At 45.2% G+C, this 19,926-nt stretch overlaps 1 protein-coding gene across 2 annotated transcripts in view; it reads right to left on the bottom strand.

Moving 5' to 3' along the window:
• Positions 1 to 19,926, bottom strand: part of coro2ba (coronin, actin binding protein, 2Ba) — a 51,620-nt gene that overhangs the window by 18,590 nt on the left and 13,104 nt on the right. Inside the window, exon 1 of one of the 2 annotated variants that reach the window (XM_026162771.1) lies at positions 10,134 to 10,208. The exons of the other annotated variant lie outside the window; for it this stretch is intronic. Coding sequence (XP_026018556.1) covers positions 10,134 to 10,151 — 18 coding nt within the window. The 5' untranslated portion in view covers positions 10,152 to 10,208. Of the gene's footprint in view, positions 1 to 10,133; positions 10,209 to 19,926 lie in introns of those variants that run through there. 2 annotated transcript variants of the gene reach the window in all.

Raw genomic sequence — 19,926 nt, 5'->3', positions numbered from 1 at the left:
GCTGCCTTATTTCCTTGAACCTACCGTGTCACATGTCCAAAATGGCCAACACGTTAATGTCACATGGTTAAGTGGGCATCTGACTACAAAAACCTGATTGTGATTGAATGTAATATTGTTTTGTTTGGTTTTTGGCTGCAACAAACCAGATTTACTTTCTAAATATGCCATGTCAGCACATAACTGGTAACTTTGCAGAAAAACAAACAGCACTTTCCCACCTTACATAACGAGCAGCTGTACTTTTTGGGGTGCGGGCTGTATTATGGCGTGGATTAATCTTAATTTTTTTTTTTTTTTTTTTTTTTTTACATACTTTGTTTTTCTGCTGGGTTACTTAATGTACTTATATTATAATTCTTTTTAAAATTTCCTGTAACAAACTTAAAAAAAAAACGTATTATAAAGTGCCATGAATGGATTACTGGGTGGTAGAGTTAGATAAAATGTTGTTGTTGGACAAAGATTATGGATAGGCGGCGGCGAAGGCAAAGAAGAAGAACAGTTGATATACAAAATGAAAACCTGTTAAATTAATTAGTAACTGAAAGTAGAAAGATTATGGCCCATTTAAGTCGACTCTAGCAGGAGAGATGATTACATTTAAAATTACATTTTTTCTTCAAGGGTTTTGTTTTAACAACACTGGTAAACTCAAAAAAATGTCTGCAACCTACAGAATATTTAAGGATTTAATGGAAATAGAGATAACTGTGCAAGCTTCCACTCTTTCACTACATACACCCTCTAAAAGGTCAGTTCGATACTGAAGCAGGTGTTGTAGTGAAAATTGCCTCCCTCGATGATTGTCTGTGTATTTGAAATGTGGACGGGCCCCTTCGGGCTCAGTGTGAAAGAGACATCCAGAGGCTTCTTAGTTTGGTGCGTGTTCGTGTGAGCATGTTGTGCTGGTTTCTGCACCTGCATCCATGCCTGACCATTTGTTGTCTATTTGTACCAGTATACATTCAGTATAGTGTTCATAGCTGCAAGGCAGAGCACTCCAGAGAGAAGAGTGTGTTTATTGAGCTTTTTACATGTTGCCTCAAGACAATGCTGCTGCTCTTTGTGAGCACCAGACCCCTCTTGTCTTTCTGAGGGGTTTTTTTTCCCCCTCATATGCAATAGCAGATTTTTGTTTCTCAGTTAAATAGCTGCCAAAATCTGAAACTACTTGTCTAACTGCTACATAAAAACTCTTTTGAATATTCATTTTGGCCTCAGCAGTAGTGAAACGAGCAGCTCTTTGACTCCTAATAAACCCTAAAAAGGAATCCATACAACACTAAATCAAATGATAGGGTTCAAATATTCCAATCAGGATTTTATCAGCGTTGGTGCCAAATAAGGAAGTAGAACCATCTGCGTTCCCATTCAGGAGACACAAAAGGGAAATCCACGGGGAGATTGCATGTCCTGTCACTCAGACGCACTGAAGCCCTGTCAAGCCACCGTGTCATGTTTGGTCTTTTCTTCCTTTCCCTTGGCACTGACACTGTACAGTCATTTATGATGATTTCCCATCTCTGCAAGGAGCAAACTCCACAAAAAGAGAGCTTTATTATTGGTTATTTCAGCCAAAATGTGTCTCAGCGTGAAGTGGGCTCTGTATTTCTGAGTCACACAGGAAGTATCACAGCTTGGCTGAAAGTGCTAAAATATTTTCTACAGTGCTATGGCGATGCCTGATGGGACAGTTGAGGTTATAAAAAGGCCTTTGTGTGCTGTGAAGCTGCAGATTATTGAAGCAAAGTATTTCCATTTTACACGCTATCAGCTGAAAGTCCGCATCATTGGTTGATGTTAATCTTCTTTACAGCAGCAGTGCTGATCCTAACATTGCCTCGTGCAGATTTTCTTACATGTTTACGACTGAAGCTAAGCTAGTTGCGTAAGTAAAATAATACGTTTGAGTACAAACGCACATCCTCTCCCGCATTCTGATCTAACAGAAATATTTTGGGATCAGTAAACAGTTTTTATGAATACTTCTTCCAGCATAGAGTTAATTCTGATTATTTTGCTGGCATTGCATTGAGTCAAAGGAAGTGGGATTAGCCTGGTTGCAGAGGCTCTATATAAGGAAGGGCATCAAGTAAATCAAGCTGAAAACAATGGCTACATTTACTTAAAGCTTAGCATTGCAATAATAATACTAATTATCGCTGTTTTAAAAGCCAAAACTGGATAAAAGCCCTCCATATAAACGCCTGAATCACAATAAACTGTCCCAAATTTATTTAGTCCAGTTCAGATGGGTGGACTACATCTTTTTATTAACTGAAGAATAAAGAATAAATATACTACCATGTAAATTTAATAGGGCTGTTCGATATAACGATATATATCAGATGACGATATTGTAACGTTCACAAGAACCAGACGGTTGGGTCTCAGTTTGTCCGTTTATTCGGCACATAAGCAAGCGGGTTGCTAACTCAGGGGAGAGCGCCCTCGTGCTACACCTCTCTTCAGCCTGGCACCCACACAACACAGAACCCAGGTCCCCCCTCCCCTTCCTCCACACCACCCTCCCTACTTCCTGCAGCACAACCAAACATGAATCTTAAAAGAACAACAACAGTGTGCAAAGATAACCAACATGTACAATAACACTTAACCATCGTTACACTGCCCCCCCAGCAATAAGTTCCTCGTCCCCGAGGGAACGACACAGTCTCTGAGGCGGGGTGGCAGCCTACGTTCCCTCCTTGACCTCCTGAGCCCCTGAGGTGGGCGCGGAGCGTCGGGGCTTTGGGGTGAAGAGTCCGAGGGAGGGGAACGCAGCCCCGGTCGGGGGCCCCTCTGAGCAGGGTCATGGACGCTCTGTACACGTCCCTCTGGAAAGGAGGGGAGGGACTGCCCTCTGTAGGGGGCCATCCGGTCTCTGTGCAGCGCTACTATCCTCCCCCTAGGAGGCAACTGCACCCTGTAAACAACCTCCCCCACTCGCTCTAGGACGCTGCAAGGCCCCACCCAGCTGCTATCCAGTTTAGGACACCGTCCCTTCTTTCTCTTTGGGCTGTAGACCCACACCAGCTCCCCAGCACGGAAGTGCCTCCCCTTAGTGGTGATGTCATAATTCCTCTTTTGGCGCAGGCCTGCCTTCGCCAGCTGCTCCCGGGCGTAGGAATGTGCAGAATCCAGCCGGTCCTGCAGCTTCCTTGCGTAGTCCCGGCCTGGTGGTGCTTCTGGCGCGTCCGGGGGCTTCCCAAAAGCCAACTCTGCAGGAGTTCTCAGCTCTCTCCCTAACATGAGCAGGGCAGGCGTACATTGGGTGGAGTCTTGCACTGCCGACCTGTAGGCCATGAGGATAAGGGGAAGATGGTAGTCCCAGTCCCGTTGGTGTTCTGAGGTAAGGATGGCTAGCTGCTGGGCCAGCGTCCTGTTAAACCTTTCCACCAGTCCATCGCTTTGGGGGTGAAGTGGGGTGGTGCGGGTCTTCTTGATCCCAAGGCGTTCACACATGGCAGCAAATACCTTGGACTCAAAGTTACGCCCCTGGTCACTGTGGAGGGCTCTGCTGTTCCAAAGCGGCTGAACATCCCCTCCACTAATACATCAGCGACAGTCTCAGCCTCCTGATCTGGGATGGCGTATGCTTCCGGCCACTTGGTAAAATAGTCCATGGCCACAAGAACATAGCGGTTTCCTCTGTCTGTGCGAGGAAATGGGCCCATGACGTCCACAGCTACTCGCTCCATTGGAGCCCCTGCTGGTTGCTGCTGAAGCTGAGCCCGGGACTGGTCCTGTGGCCCTTTGTGTGAGGAACATGCATCACAGCTCCGGCAAAAGTCCTCCACATCCCTCCGCTGTTGACCCCAGTAATAGCCCTGGCGGAGGCGGCGGAGAGTCTTAGAGACCCCAAAGTGGCCGGAACCAGTGCTCCCATTGCAGGCTTCCAGCACCGCTGACCTCAGCGACCTTGGCACCACAACCTGCCACCTCTCCTCCCCCGTGGCAGGATCCTTCCAGGCACGCTCCAACACCCCCTCCTTCAGCCTGAGAGCTGCAAACTTGGCCCATAGCCCCCTGGTACAGATGGAAAACCCAGTGACCTCATCCCAAAGGGGTTGCTCCCCCTTCTCCAGCCACTGCAGGACCGGCAGCAGGTCTGTGTCTTGTTCCTGCCGTGCCCTCCACTCCGCTGCACCCACCACCAGAAGAGCCCTGCAGGCGAGCTGTGCTGCTCCGTCTATTGTCGTGAGTTCCCGCTCTATTTCCTCTCGCTTCTCACAGTAACGGCAGCCAGCTGCAGCACATGGGCGGCGAGAGAGGGCGTCTGCGTTAGAATGGTGCGTCCCTGCTCTGTGCTCCACAGTGAAATTGAAGGCTTGGAGCTCCTCCAGCCAGCGAGCCACCTGTCCCTCTGGCTCCCTGAAAGACATCAGCCACTGAAGGGCAGCATGATCAGTTCTGATAACAAATGCTGTGCCGCACAGGTAGTACTTAAAGTGTCTCACCCCTGCCACCACAGCCAGCAGCTCTCGTCGTGTGACACAGTAGCGCCGCTCACTCCTGTTCAGGACCCGACTGAAGTACGCCACCACCTTCTCACCTTCCGGCCCAACCTGCGACAACACAGCTCCCAGCCCCACATTACTTGCGTCAGTGTCCAGGACAAAAGGCAGGGTGGGGTCAGGGGGGGCGAGGACTGGGGACTCTGTCAGCGATTTGCGGAGGGTGTTGAACGCCTGCTGACAGTCCTGGGTCCAGATGAAGTCACGGTCCTTCTGCAGCAGGTGGAAGAGTGGTGCGGCTATGGAGGAAAAGCCCTTCACAAACCTCCTGTAATAAGACGCCAGTCCTAGGAAGCTTTTGAGCTGTTTCTGGTCTGCTGGTGTGGGCCACTCGGTAATGGTGTGAATTTTTTCCTCCAAAGTGCTGATGCCCTCACGACCCAGCTTGTGGCCCAGAAACTCCACCTCCCTCCTCATGAAGTGGCACTTGTCGGGATGCAGCTTCAGGCCTGCAGCCGCCACCCTCTCCAACACTTGTCTCAGGGCATCCAGGGCAGCATCAAAGGAGCTCCCGTGCACTAGAAGATCATCCAGGTAAACCAGACACCGTTGCCGTGGGACGCCAGCCAGCACACTGTCCATAAGCCTCTCGAAGGTCGCAGGAGTGTTGCAAAGACCAAAGCTCAGGACTTTGAACTGCCATAGTCCCCTGTTAGTGCAGAAGGCTGTCTTCGGTCTGGATTCCGGGGACAGTGGCACCTGCCAGTAGCCACTCCGCAGGTCCAGGGTGGAGAACCAGGAGGACCCGGCTACTAAGTCGAGAGACTCATCAATCCTGGGAAGGGGGTAAGAGTCCTTCTTCGTCACTTTGTTGAGTGGTCTGTAGTCCACACAGAAACGCATCCTAGGACTTTTTTTCTTAGGCACCATCACCACCGCGGAGGCCCACGGGCTATCAGATGGCTCTATGATGCCCGCCTTCATCATTTCACACAACTCTCTGTCTGCAGCCTCCTGATGAGCCAGGGGCAGGCGGCGGGGGCGCACTTTAATAGGCTGGGCATCCCCGGTCTCAATGACGTGCTCTACCAAGTGTGTCAAGCCAACATCACTTTCTTTCAGGGCAAAAATGTCACTAAACTCTTTTAGTACCTGCCATAGACTCTCTTGCTGCTGTGGAGTCAGCCCCTCACAGTTCTTTGACCAGATACTCCTCACTGCTGAGAGCCTCTCCTCCTCCTCCACTCGCTGTTCTGCTGGCGGGTCTGCAGGGGTCTCTGCGGTGGAGGTGGACGCCGCGGCAGATGCTGTGCAGACCGGGGGGGGGAATAAGCGGTACCTTCTTCCCATCAGGGAGTGCGAGGAAGCCTTTGCCTAAGTCCAGTACACCACCAATGGCTCGTAAAAAATCCAGCCCAAGGATGCAGGCGTCCTGCACGTCAGCCACCCAGGCAGCATAAGACACACCGAGGTCCCCCACCTTGAACTGGAACACTCCCCTCCCTCTCATTGGGGCCAGATCACCGGTCACAGTCTTAAGTTGCACATTAGTCGGTTGCACAGCAGCTCCGGGTGGGACAACATCGGGTCGGACCAGCGTTGCATTGGACCCCGTGTCCAGCAGGGCCGTACAGGACACCCCCGCAATCGTCACTGGAACATGGCAAAAGCCGCCAACCTGGGTCCAGCCCACAGCGATGGCCGCACCAGGTGGGGGTGGCGGTGGAGTGGGGATGTCGTTCTCCCAGGCCCGTGTACTCCCGCCTACACGGGCCCATGGGCGTTTCCCTGAACCGCTGCAAGCTTGGGGCACTGCCTGATGAGGTGTCCGACTTGTCCACATCCCCAGCAGCTCTGCGGTCGGCGGTGTGGGCCAGCCCGAGGGGAAGGCGACTGCAGCGAAGCCGCCTGCACCAAACTGCACAGGCCCGCTGGCGTCTCCGTCTGTTCCACAGGTGCTGACACAGCCCTCACCACGTGTGCGTCATCAGCGCCCCCAGAGGATCCCGCAAGCATCTCCCTCTCCAACGCTAGCTCCAGGGCTGCACTGAGTGTGGCCGGACGAGCAAGCTGAGTTTGCATACGGAGCTCTTTAGGGCTCAGGGCCTGCAGGAACTGGTCCCGAGCTAACTCCGCCTGCACTGATGGTGGCATGCTGTCATACGCCCTCCGGCAAAGGCACTCGACTTCATGGGCCAAAATGCGGAGGGGCTCACCTGGCAATCTGCGTCTGTTGTGGAACTCCGACCTCAGCAGCACTGGTTGGTTATACTGCCCGAAGCGCCTCTGAAGTGCTCCGACCAGAGCATTATAATCTCCCCTCTGCTCCTCGGTTAGCAGCAGCAGGCATGCAGCTGCATCCTCACACAGGCACAAAGCCAACTGGAGAGCTTTATGTTCCTCAGACCAGCCAGCTGCAACAGCTAACAGCTCGAACTGTGCGATAAACACTTCCCATGGCGTCTTGCCGCTGAACTTAGGCGTTTTTATATGCGCTGCAGCTTGCTGGGCGCCGCCATGTTTGTTTACATCACGTGACGGCGCGCCAAGCGAGGTCGACTCCTTCCCGCCGGAATCGCGGCCGCTGTGCGAACAGTTCCCGAGCCTAGTCAAACCTGGAGAAAATCCAGCCTCGGCAGACAGCCGCAGCGCCGTTTCCCTCACTCCATGGGCGGGCGAGCGCGGACGAACCTCCCTCTCCTCCGTCTCCTTCTTAATCCTGCCCGGCAACATCCTCGTCTCGTAACGGCAAGCGTCGCCAGCAACAGGGTGTCGGGCGTTCTGGGGTTCTTTTTTCTTTCTTCACTTCTGACACCAATGTAACGTTCACAAGAACCAGACGGTTGGGTCTCAGTTTGTCCGTTTATTCGGCACATAAGCAAGCGGGTTGCTAACTCAGGGGAGAGCGCCCTCGTGCTACACCTCTCTTCAGCCTGGCACCCACACAACACAGAACCCAGGTCCCCCCTCCCCTTCCTCCACACCACCCTCCCTACTTCCTGCAGCACAACCAGACATGAATCTTAAAAGAACAACAACAGTGTGCAAAGATAACCAACATGTACAATAACACTTAACCATCGTTACAATATAAAAACGTCTAGTTTCATTTTACGCTATAGTTTGTTTTGTGGTGTCGCAAAATAAACTGTTTACGGCAATATTTTTTTCATCGTTTTGATGGTCACTGTAGTGGCTATATTCATTTCTTAAAGTTCTCTCTTTCTCTTATATTTAATATAACCACACTATGGACAGACAAGCGCCTGTTTTTATGGGTTGTCCAACAGCGACGGTAACACCATACTTACTTTTGCGAGATCTCGCAATACTTTTGCGTCTTAATTTTTTTTTTCCCCCTAATTTTTTTTTTTTCCTCCGTAATTTTTTTTTCTCCCATGTCCCCTGGGGGGCTCCGTAAGAACAGGCTTTTCCCTGCAGCACGCTGTAATAAATACTCACAAAGAAAACGGTGGCCGTTACAACCTATGTCTAAAAATGTGTAGTTTCATGTATCGGTTAAAACACTCGACTGCAGGTACACGGCGCCCAGCTGGAAACACTTCACCTACCCGAGATTCACAGAATTTACAGAAAATATTAATTTTTTTGTGATTTATATCGTTATCGGGATGATAGATGTTCTATATCAGGATATGAGATTTTGGTCATATCGCACAGCCCTAAAATCTAATGACCTAAATGCAAAAGGACATCATTTTTCCCTTTTCCCACAAACAGCAGCTTAGAACAGCAGCTAGTGCCAAACAGCCATCTTCAGAGATCTGATCAAACACAATGCAGCGAGAATTCTGGTGTCTGTTGGAGGCCTATGCAAAAATTCACAAGCACCCCTCTAACCAGCTTTCATCACAAATATTTGATGAATAATCTGACAGCAACAAGGTCAAACACAGTCCTATAAAATGACAGGTAAAACTAGAAATTGCAGAGATGACAGGTATTTTAGTAACAATGCCCCAAGGTGAGCTGAGTGGTTATGAAGCGTTAATATTGTAACTACTCGCTTCTAGATTCACGGATCGGTCACATCAGCCAGCAGAGCTCAGACACACTAGACTCTAGCTTAGCTCTGCTAAGTTAACTGATGTTAAACATCAAAGTAAATAAATGAAATAATGTGATGCTAGTGTATTGTTATGTTATTCAAGTGTCTCTCCCCCACATTTAAGGCTAAACTAGCAGCAATTAGTTAGCATCATATTTAACCCTTATTATCTGCTCTATTTGCCACTGTCTTACTTTTTTTTCCTTTTCGTGTCTTTTCTTTCTTTTTTCCCCTCCCATAAGGATAACGCCTCTTCATTTTGTTTGGATGGCTTTCATTGTTGTTATTAGGTTTGTTTAAATAAAATCATGCGTGCCACTTACAATGAATAGTGGGTCCCCCTTAGGGAAGTCAGCTCTTGTCTAACGTCACTTCAAATTTCGCACATTTCCAGTGCTGTACTTTAAAGTTTGACAGCCCTCGGGGCCCCACACAAGCAGTTGCCTGTCTTGCCTGGTAGCAAGCATTGCTGTTGAGCAGATGGCAACAAGAGCTACGATAAGACAGTCACCGAAGATGAGTGCAGGACTTCTTCATCACTTTTACATGCATGTAAATACCTAACTTTATCATCTATACAGATCCAAAGTAAGCAGTTGAATCAAAATCCCAAATGAAAATATGTGCTGTCAAGAAATGAGAGGTTAGCCCCTCATTCCTTTATGGACTTGCAAGATACTATAAGCACACTGACACGCCAAATGACCTCAAAACTGAATTATAATATATGATGCAGCCAGAAAAAGCGCTGCAAGCACTCTGATTGTTTTCACAGAAGTCATGAATGCAAAGTTAATTTGAAGCCTAACACTTACAGAAGTAAAGGAAGGGCAGAGGCAGCACAGGACAGCAGCTGTGAGCGAGCGGCAAATGGAATAAAATAAAACAGAACAGAATAGATTTAACACACCTGCTCCAGCAGCCTAAAGTGAATCGGCCCATCTGGAGTTTTTGTCAGATTTTCCAGATGGCCTGTTCAGGAATGTTGGAAAGCTAATCTTTTATTTGAGCCTGCATTAATTTCAATCAGTTAAAAAGAAGGGTCACAGGAGCTGTTGGAACTCACTGGCTCCCATTTATCTTGCTCATTAATTTCTATTATATCATTTCTGGAGTTTCTCAGAAAGTGAAGAATACAGATTAAAGCATCAGCAAGACTCGAGGTTTGGGCAAAAGGGCAAAATATTCCCATTTTTCATGTCAGCATTTCAGCCAATAGTAGCTGGTGTATCCATGAGGTGGGGTGTTGTTACATAAACTCCACGTGTGTACCATATAAAGCTACAGTAGACCCCAGCTTTCAAAAGCCTTTAAAGTGGACATACGGCATCTTAAAAAGCCACAGTAGAGAGAAAAACATATCTGTGGAAATATTTGTTGTAACTAATCAGACAGGACCGAATAAATCAGGCACATTCGTTTAAAAGTTCGGCCTGTTCCGTCTCAACCAACGGCCGCGGCAGGCTAAACATGAGGACACAGATGACGCGCAACAATAAACGCATGAAATACACTTCTGTATCATTTGCTCCTTTTATTCCACATGCAACTCAAAATCATTCAAGCTGCGGTCAACAGAAAGTTTTGCCTCATGCTCACCCTACCTTTCTGCTCATCAACATCAGGTGCTGTGAACAGGTGAGTGCAACCACATTTATCAACTACCTCACCCATGAGACACGCCCCACACCCGTGCACCAATACAGTGAGTCCATTTAAACCAACCCACTTAGTCAAAAAAGGAACAACTCATATGGCTCCTACACGGCCAATACCCAGGGATGAACACCTCGCAGTTTCTTTAGTCTTGGCATATAGTAACCAGATCATGAAACTCACTGAATCAATCTCTGTCAATGCCTCAGTAACAACAAGTGCTGTGTGACTCTTGGAGTGTGCTTTCTTGATGATAGGGGATCACTCAGAATAATGACAGGAGATGCAGAAGCCCAGATAATGGTTGCTCTTAGCCAGGCCCATTAAGCAGCTGTAATGCAAAGAGCACGCTGCCCATGGACAGGAAACACTGAAACACAGCTCAAGGGCACTTATCAGAGCACAAGTACACGAAGAAGTGGGTGTCCCGGAATCCATCTATCCCTCCGGAGGGTAAAAGGAGGTTGTTATCAGCAGCAGCGCTATTGTCCAGGTAATGTAATTACTATGGATACACTCTATATTATTTCCTAGATATTCTGATATAGTTTCAGATACAAGTTCTGAGCCTTTTTGCTTATCCTTCTTACTAACGCATGCCATATTTTCCATACAAACACAAACCAGAGACACATTTTACCCTGCACCACTTATAAGGTCAGTCATCCAAAACCAAGAAGAAAGGTCTAAATTAATAATCTCCCTCTGTGCTTGCCTTTCTTTTTCCCCCAGGAGTTTCTGCCACATGCTTTTTGGAGCATAATGATGCGATCTGGGCCTCACACCCTGAATAACAGAAGGGGGCTGCAGATTTAAGGTGAAGGAAAAGTCTAGAGAGAGAACCAGAAGATGACACTGGAGGTCCAGAGGGGAAAGACAAATAGAGATAAAAGCTAACTAAAAGAGAGAGAATAAGGTATTTGAGGTGAAAGGGAAGACCAGAAAAGGAGAGAATAAAGAGAAAGAAAAGGGCAGGCTGGGCGACAGAGACTGATGAAATATTTAAAGAAAAAAAGAAAAAGCAGACAGAGAGGAGGAGCAGAGGAGGCTCTTACCAGACAGAGATTAACTCCCCTCTGTCAGACCACCTGCCTGCTCTGCAGCACACGCGCATACACAGCGAGCGTGATTCTATTGTACCATCAAATGATTAAAATATTATCACCCAAAAAGCACTTAAGCTTCATTATTTAATGAACAACATCCCGACAGCAATCCAGCAAAAGGACAAATGTCTAGTAATACTAACCTAATAAATCCATAAAACATTTTAGGCCAGTGCAAAAGTGCTTTAATCCTGTATTCTTTCTAATGGCCAGCAGGGGGCGACTCCTTTGGTTACTGATTTGTTAAAAGAAATATACCATATAAACCATATAACCACCATATAAAGAAAATTGATGGATGGATGGAAAAAGTCTCAGGTCAGTGCTTCATAACAGGACTTAACAAACCAATGGCTGACATTACAGCGACTACTCCCAGCCTATATACAGTCTGTTTGAATACATACACAGTTTCCATCCTTTATCATTAATATGGCCCAAAAAAAATCATTGGACATCCTCTTCTCTCCCAGAAGAACCTGTACAGCACGCGCTGCCTCAACAGGGCACCAATAACAATAATAATATTTATATTTATAAGAAGGTGCAATAATACTGAATGTGCTATAATAACAGTGTGCAATACACGTACACTTATTCTTCATTTTATCAATAAGTTAAGTTACCGTGTCGTGTTGTTGTACGTAGTGCTGACTTGGGACAGTTTTCCAATTTCATTGTACTATTGTACTATGTATGACTGTGCAATGACAATAAAGAGTTATCTCATCTTACACGGTGAACATCTGTTTGTGTAAAGCTAACAGATAAACCAATTCATCCTGTGTGTTTAAAGAACTTTGACAGAAGCAGTATGGGCAAAAGTTATTTTATGTCACGCTGCACGAATCGCATCAGCTCTGAAATGAAAGCCGTCTGGCAGCGATACAAAACGGGGAGGAAAAAATTAAAATGGCACAGAGTCTGAGACAGAAGATGAAGGAACACTTTCATCAGATTATTGAAACCCATCGCTGAAGCAAGAGCACAGGAACAGCTCTGTGGAGTGATTAATCAGTGAGTGAGTTATGATTTCAGATCTGTTAAGGTATTGCTTTTGGTGAATGCTGATGGGGAATATTGACTTGCAGAAGGTTTGGATCACCAGGCATTTATAACAGCGCTTGGAGAGTGCCAAGAACCTGACACCACAATCAAGGGAAGATGAAAGTTGCTATTCATGCCTAGATTTGCTACAGTGAAATGTTTTTCTCTGCGTTAAATCAATCATATTCATTAGGAGCAGTGGGCAGCCACTGTGCAGGCAGCCACCTAGGTCTTTTGGAGATGTAACCTAGGTTTTTTGGGGTGGTGGGAGAAGCTGGAGCTCCTGCAGAAAAGTTGTGTTTAGTGGAGATCATTTAAATTCCACAGTGAACCCCTCGCTGTGAGGCAGCGGTGCTAATCACAGAGCCACCCTCCTCTGAGTCAGATACAAACAGCAGTTCTGTCTGATGCTAAAGAGTTAAGAGACTGTAGGTGGATGAGCTGTTTTGTTGGTGTTCTGTTTCTTTGCTAGTTGTGGAGTGCAAAACAAAGCATTTTCACACTGGGGGATTGAAGAAAATTAGTTGCACACCAAACATTTCTGGATTACCCACTGAAGAAACACAAAGAAGAGCTTGTCTGGTTTCCTATCAGTTTAAATAAGTCGTAGTCAAAACTTGGCAGAAAACAACTCTATAACCAGGATTTGCCATAGGAGACATTTCGACATGTTGGCATGAGAAACCAGCGTTAATGATGTGAATTAATAGAAGCTGCTTCAGTTTTAGAATTACAAATTACAGAGACAAAAAAAGGGCGTGAATATTATGAGTAAAACATGTGCTTTATTAGAATGTCAAGCCAAAAAGTCTCCTGTGAAGAAAGGCCTAACCTGGCCTATTATTGTGCATTGCAACATTTCTTAAGCAAATATAAAAAACAGAAGGCAAAAATAACCAGATGCTACAACATGGGCAGACTGAAACAGATGGCCAGCCACCAGTTTCCATAAAAACATCAATCCATCAACTGCTTCGTCTGATTTTTCCTTCTCACACAAGGCCTACAGTGTATTTATTATTTTTTTCACATGTCTGAGAAAAGCTACTCACTCCAAATTGGATGAAGCGCTCAGCTTTGAGGTTCAGAAGTGCAGAGCTTTAGTATGCTCGGCACTCCTGCCCGACTGTGTCAGCACCCAGCACCAGACGGACTCAACACCCTTTTGGTATTACTGCCTCTTCGATCTTTCCCTGTCTGTCTCGCTCTCTCTTTTCTCTCCTATGTCCTTTCACTAGCTCGTTCTCTCACTCCGTCTCTCTTCACAGGATTGGAGAGATGGACAGCGTGAAAAAGCAAACCTAGACAGAGAAGTGCCAGACCATCTGCCGAGCCAAGGACTTCTCCATTGCAGACAGTGACTGTCTGAACCTTGGCGAGACTAGTTCACGCTGTAGGAATACTGAAGATAATGCTAAAGATAATGAATGCAAGAAGGGAGAGAGTGAGAAAGCTCTAATATCCATCAGACCCAATAACAAATAAGTCATCTTAATGTTTGAATGTCAGTCAGTACTTTGTCCATTAACAGATAAGCCAATCACACTGCAAATTGAAAGGTCACATTTAGGTTATTAAATAAAGGAGCACCCACAAAGCTGCAATGTATATTTAACACTTAGGCAATCACATGTTAATTACATGGTCGGCCTTTAGGCAAAAAATGTGTTTATCTCCCTGTGCTGACGTGTGCGGTTATGTCCTACATTGAATCACAATTCATAAAAAATGATAATTGCTTTTGATTTGTTTATCTTCTGTAAAAGTGAATATTCCCATCTAATGATGGCTACACAAGAAGACAGGTAATTGCTAAATATCTGAGGAATCATGAGGTCACCTTGAATTGCCTCAACATTTCCTTTCCACTCTGTATGGCAGTTGTTGAGATATCTTGCTTTAGATCAGAGTGATGGCGACACTAACTCTGTATTAGTGACAGTACAGATACCAGAAGCTAATGCTGCTATTTGTGTGATATAGTTATCCAGAGCAATGAGATAACATTGTCCTTGTACAGGAGCCTCTCGCATAGTAGTTCATCATGTTGATTCTTCTTAATCAGTTTATGCCTACTTCCAGGGTTTAATTTGTTCTGCATCCTGTCTCAACAGGATGCAGACCCTCCCAGAGTGCACCACGTACCTCCGTCATCACTATCAATAACGTCTGTAATATTTAATGTTATCCATCCATGCTTTGGTCTGTGAAGGTTCTCAGTCATCCAGGTCATCGTAGTCTAAGGAGCTTGGAAAGAAAAGCGCCTCCATGCTTTTGTTTGAAATTGAAGTTAACTGTAAATCGCTTGTTTCCCTATTCTCGATATATTAGAAGCCTGATGTTGACAAAGATAGACGTCAGTTTTTCAGATCACACAGTGCTGGCTCAAATGTGTGATGTTCTGCTAAGGGCAAAGTTCTGCTAGGAAACCTTGGGTCCTGCCTGATGTTACTTTGACACGTACCACCTATCTAAGCATTGCTGTAGACTGTGTACAACCTTTCATAGAAATGGTATTCCCTAGGAAAAGACTGTACCTTTTTCAGCCAGACAATGCTACCTGCCACAAAGCAAAAAGAGTTCAGGATGGTTTGAGGAGGACAGCAATGAGTTAGCGGTCTTAACCTGTCCTCCCCAGATCTCAATCCAATCAAGCATCTGTGGGATGTGCTGAAAAAAAACCCATCCAGTCCATGGGTGCCATAGGAATTAAAGGATCAGTTGATAATATCTTGGGACTAGATACCATAGCACACCTTCAGGGGTCTAGTGCAGTCCATACCTCAGCAGGTCAGGACTGTTTTTGCAGCAAAAGGGGGACCAGCAGGCCAACAGTTAAGGCAGGTGGTCTTCATGTCTGGTTGGTGTAGTTTGGTTTCTTTTCCTATATGAATGCAAAGTCAACTTTTGGCCCCAATTCCATTTACCTCTAATGAAGCAGTTCATGCAAGACATTGTTTTTTTTTTCTCCACCTGCTGATCTTAAGTTCATATCAGAATTCTGTGATCATTAAATTTGAATAACTGTTTGTTTTGTTTTTGTTTACAGGGATGCTGTGTAATGTGTTTCAGTCACTTTTTGATGTGTTTCATGACTTCCTCTGTTTCCGGCTGTGCTTGAACAGCACCTTCAGTGGATGGCTAAATTTGCATATTAAGCACTGGTTACATCAAATTGAATAAAATAGTTAATACACAGGGAGGGCAGATCCACAAATTAATGACAGCTACTAGGAAACTAGGAAAGGATATAAATATAAAAAGAAATTTAGCTCAGGACCAAAAAAATTACTGTCTTTCCTTTTAAACTATCGCCAGGAAAAGGTGAGCTGTGGTTTGCCAGTGCTGGAGAAATTGAACCGAGTCACTTCAGAAGAGAACAGTAATAAACGAGAGCATATCAATATAGAGGATTTTCTTTTATGGGACTTTAAAATAAATTCAAATTAGGCATTCAACAGTCTGTTAAGCAGCATACAAAGAAGTTGCAAGCTGCAAAGAGACAGACAGATTTCAGCAATTCTGGCACCAATGTGGGGGAAGGGAAGTTCCAGATGTTACGACTTATCCAGGGCAGCAGTCATGAGGAAGGACGTCTAATGAGTTTTTCTACTAAAGTGAGCATGTTGAAATATAGCTGACTCAAAGTCATATCCCCAGTCCAAATAGACAAGGATACAAATCAAGCCAACGTAGATTATTGCGTACTGCTCCATCTCCTCAGTTTTCTGACTCTCACATACAGAATCTCAACCTGTATGTACTTCTGCATATCTGGGATCATTTCTCCATTGCCTCCAAAATAATGTCTTCTTCAGTTTTAGGTTTTAAGAAAAGGAGAAAAAGAAGAAAGAAAGACAGAAATAAAGGAAAATGAGCCAAGTGACCTTTTCTTACAAAAAAAAGAGCACGCTCATGCAGAAACAGCCATCAGTAATCGCCTTTGGATCTATGTGTGAGCTTCATAAGCTACATTGAAACGACAGTATCCCCATATGAGGGTGAAGGTTAATGTGTTGTGAATTTGACCTAATTCTGAGCCTCCACTGTGCTGAAGAGATCACCAACAGAAAACCAACCACAGGGTTATAGCACTCATGCTGCTGTCATTCTGCATAAGCAAACCTCCATATGTCCAATACAGGTTTTCCCGTGCTGACGAATTTTATTATGAGGTTTATGTAAGACCACGTACTGTGTTAGCTATCCATTAAAAGCTCAGTCACTCATGCACATATTTCCAGTCTGTTTCATCGATCCTTCTATTGCCAGTCTGTTAATTAGGTTTCTACGCTACAGTATGTGTCCCAGTTTAAAGGCCATATGTAAAGCACAGACCTAATTTCACCATGCTCTATGGAGAATAATATTTAATTTTGGATGTTATTCCATAAGGAAGTCTCTATTAGCAACATGCTAAATTTGGTTGCTTCCCAAGTCATACTTTAGCCAAGTTTATCCCCCTTTATTTCCACATATCTTAATCTATTTACACAATTATGAGGTTGTATATGTCTGACACCAACCTCATTCAAGAACTCACCATGAATTAGAAAGTGAGTCCATCTTCCACGGAAGTTCAAAATAATAAACTTCAGTGTTCTTGCATAGAAATGCACATTAGTTTATGCTTGTAATACTAAAATTAGACTAAAAAAAATGTGCCTGAAAAACTTCTGCAGTAGATAGAAAGTACATTTAGGTCAAAAATCATTGCCAGGCATTGCCTGTAGTAGTTAGGCCTGAGTTATTTTTCTTTGTCATTTTGTGCACCTGTTTTGCACCAAAATAACCGAAGCCAAAATACTGCACCTAATTTGTCAGCACAAGAGCAAGGCAGCTGATATCAGCAGCAGTCCTGGTAAGCTCTCTGTCCCTCCAAGTTGTGTCATTTAAATGTTGATGTTATCTGCTATGGTTTCAATTGTGTAAGGGCACAGTAGCTTCTATTGCCAAACCATTAAGAGTTTTGCAGTGATGTGATTTTATTGATTGATAGATGGGAACTTCAACCAGCAAATACCTTACTTTTTCCTGTGGTAGCAGAGAAATAAGGCTGTAGGGATGAGGGTTAATTGAGCTATATGTGATATCCTAAATTAAGATAAACTTCAAGGCTTATAATTCTATTATGTTCTGTTTCCTATATGCTGTGAAGGCTTGGAATCATTGCTTCATTGCTATTTAGTAATCCCACTTTTCATTGTCAGGGGCATTGGAAAGGTTGTTATATTGTAAAATATAAATTTTTACAGCCAAAAACATAGGTGTGGTGGTGCTCTTAATGGCTTAATAGAATTACAATTGCAGGTTTAATTCAAATATAACGAGACAGTATGTTAACCATGCGTCATTCTTTTAACTTGAGGATTATCTATGTTAACCATGGCTATCAGTGGGGATTTCTGGTGTCCCAGAAGAGGTTTAATCCTGAGTTAAAGGGAAATAATCAATAATAAACCTAAAACAATAAAACTGGTTCTTTTATTATTTTAGGTTTAATTCACTAAAGAATAATTTATGTTTATTTTTCAGAAAATGCAAAATAACCAAAACAAATCCACAGATTTCTGTTTAATAGGTTCCCAGACTCAAAGGTAATGACGCATCAATGTATGAACCATGTATCAAAATAAAGAAACTACAAACATAATTGGAGATAAAGTATCTGAATTTCAGGAGCGGGACCACGCCTCCAAACACGCTCCTTCCGGTTCTCATCTATATATGTTCCCCCAGTTCTACAATCTGTTCATTCTCGTTTTCGTGCCCCACCGTGCTCCCTCCTCTTTTTAATTCTTTAAGTTCTTCACTTCTATTTAGTACATGGGGATCTGCCAGGTCTTCCGGCCTTCCCCAAACTGCAGCTCAATTCAAGTCTCAAGCCTCAAATAGGACGTGGGCCCAGCAAGTGAAACTTTAAGTAGCCATTTTTTTTTCTTTTGTTTCTCTCCTACGCTCTACTTCATCTCTCTCCACGAACCAACTACATAAATAAATGGCATCAGCACAGACCCAGTGAATCCTCCCAGCTGCAGTCACCACCCACGGAGAAAAAACTAGCAGCTGAAATGCAGACACAGCTGGCTCTCAGCTGGCGAATCCATCTGATAAACAATAAGAGACGAGGAAAATTCATACAGTAAGTCAACATATGGTGCCCATAGGAATTCTGTTAGCTACAGTCTATGTGTCGTCTAGTGCAAAGTATATAGATCTTATTATTAAAAAGTGAGAACAACATTATAAATGTGTCTAGCAAAAAAGATTTTTCGTTCCTTAAAACTTTAAATTAAGATCAATGTTGGGCTTTCTGTAGAAACTGCATAAAGATAATAACTTCTTAAAAATATGTTGATTGCCAGAAAAATGTGTCTAACGTGTTACAGTAATCATAAATGATTCCAGAGCTATCAACGATTGCAGCAGTTCATATTTGACGTAACTATGAATTCTAAAGCCCAATCGTTTCCAAAAGCTCTTTGTTTCCCGCCTCAATTGTTGTACTGTTCCTTTTTAGACTGGCATGCCCACTGAGTTGCTATAGTGACAGCAAGTGAAACCCAGACACTTGGAGTTAAAAAAAAACCATTTTTCCAAACATAAGAGCCAATTGACATTAATACCAACGTTTCTCAGCTGTGACCAAAAATATCTGGCAAAAAAAAAATAAATCTGGGATGATCTTCTGTGAAACAAATCCCAGTAGGCTATAAATCAAACCAGTGGTACAGTGTCATGTTGCGGACCACAAATATATTACTCAGAAGAAAAAAAAATCCGGTTTGCAGAGTACGCTTGGGGGGTGTGATCGTGTGTACAACGTCTCTTTATGTCTGTCTCCACGTTGGTTGAGTGTGGAGTAAGTGCATATGAGAGCATGAGGGTGGGAATGGATGTTTGTATCTGTGTGTGCCTGTACGTCTGTGTCTATATGTCAGGTTGGGTGTCAGGCGCCACCTCTCTGGGGACATCTCAGGCCCTCCAAGGTTTGGAGGCCTATCTCCCCCTACCACCACTTCCCCTGCCAGTGGCGGACCCCCTCAGACATCGGTGCGTTGGTGGTTCTTTGTGTCCGGGGATGGGCGTCCAGGTACACACCGGCTCACCCCTTGGCGGCCGCTTATCGGGGCCTGGAGCCTGGGGCTCGCTCGGGCCACTTCGGAGGTGGGGTGCCCCCGGCCTCTCGGCCTGGGGCTCGGTCACTCAGGCGCAGCTGGCTGCCGGCGGAGCTCACGGGCGCGTCACTGTAACTCCCCCTGGCTTCTGCTCCGCGGCTGCTGAGTGAGCCCTCATCTGGGACTCTCCTCAGCTCTTTCCGGGACAGTGGCGCAGCTGCCCCTCTGTTGGTCTTCCTTGGTCTCTTGTGTTCTGGGGGCCTCTGGATGTCTGGAGTTTTGATCTCCTCCACACCTGCTTCATGCCCTGGAGGACGGGGCTGTGGCCCCCCCACACCCTCTAGCAGATTATTACATGAAGGAACCTTTTAAAAAAAACAAGCGCGTCCATGCTCACAGGTGTACACACGGGTGATCACACCCACAAACTACACCCTTTTTGGCTCCTACCTCAAAGCACACTGTGTTCT

This window comes from Astatotilapia calliptera, chromosome 1, assembly GCF_900246225.1.
Source record: "Astatotilapia calliptera chromosome 1, fAstCal1.2, whole genome shotgun sequence".
NCBI lineage: Eukaryota > Metazoa > Chordata > Actinopteri > Cichliformes > Cichlidae > Astatotilapia > Astatotilapia calliptera.
This window is presented reverse-complemented; position numbering and strand designations above follow the sequence as displayed.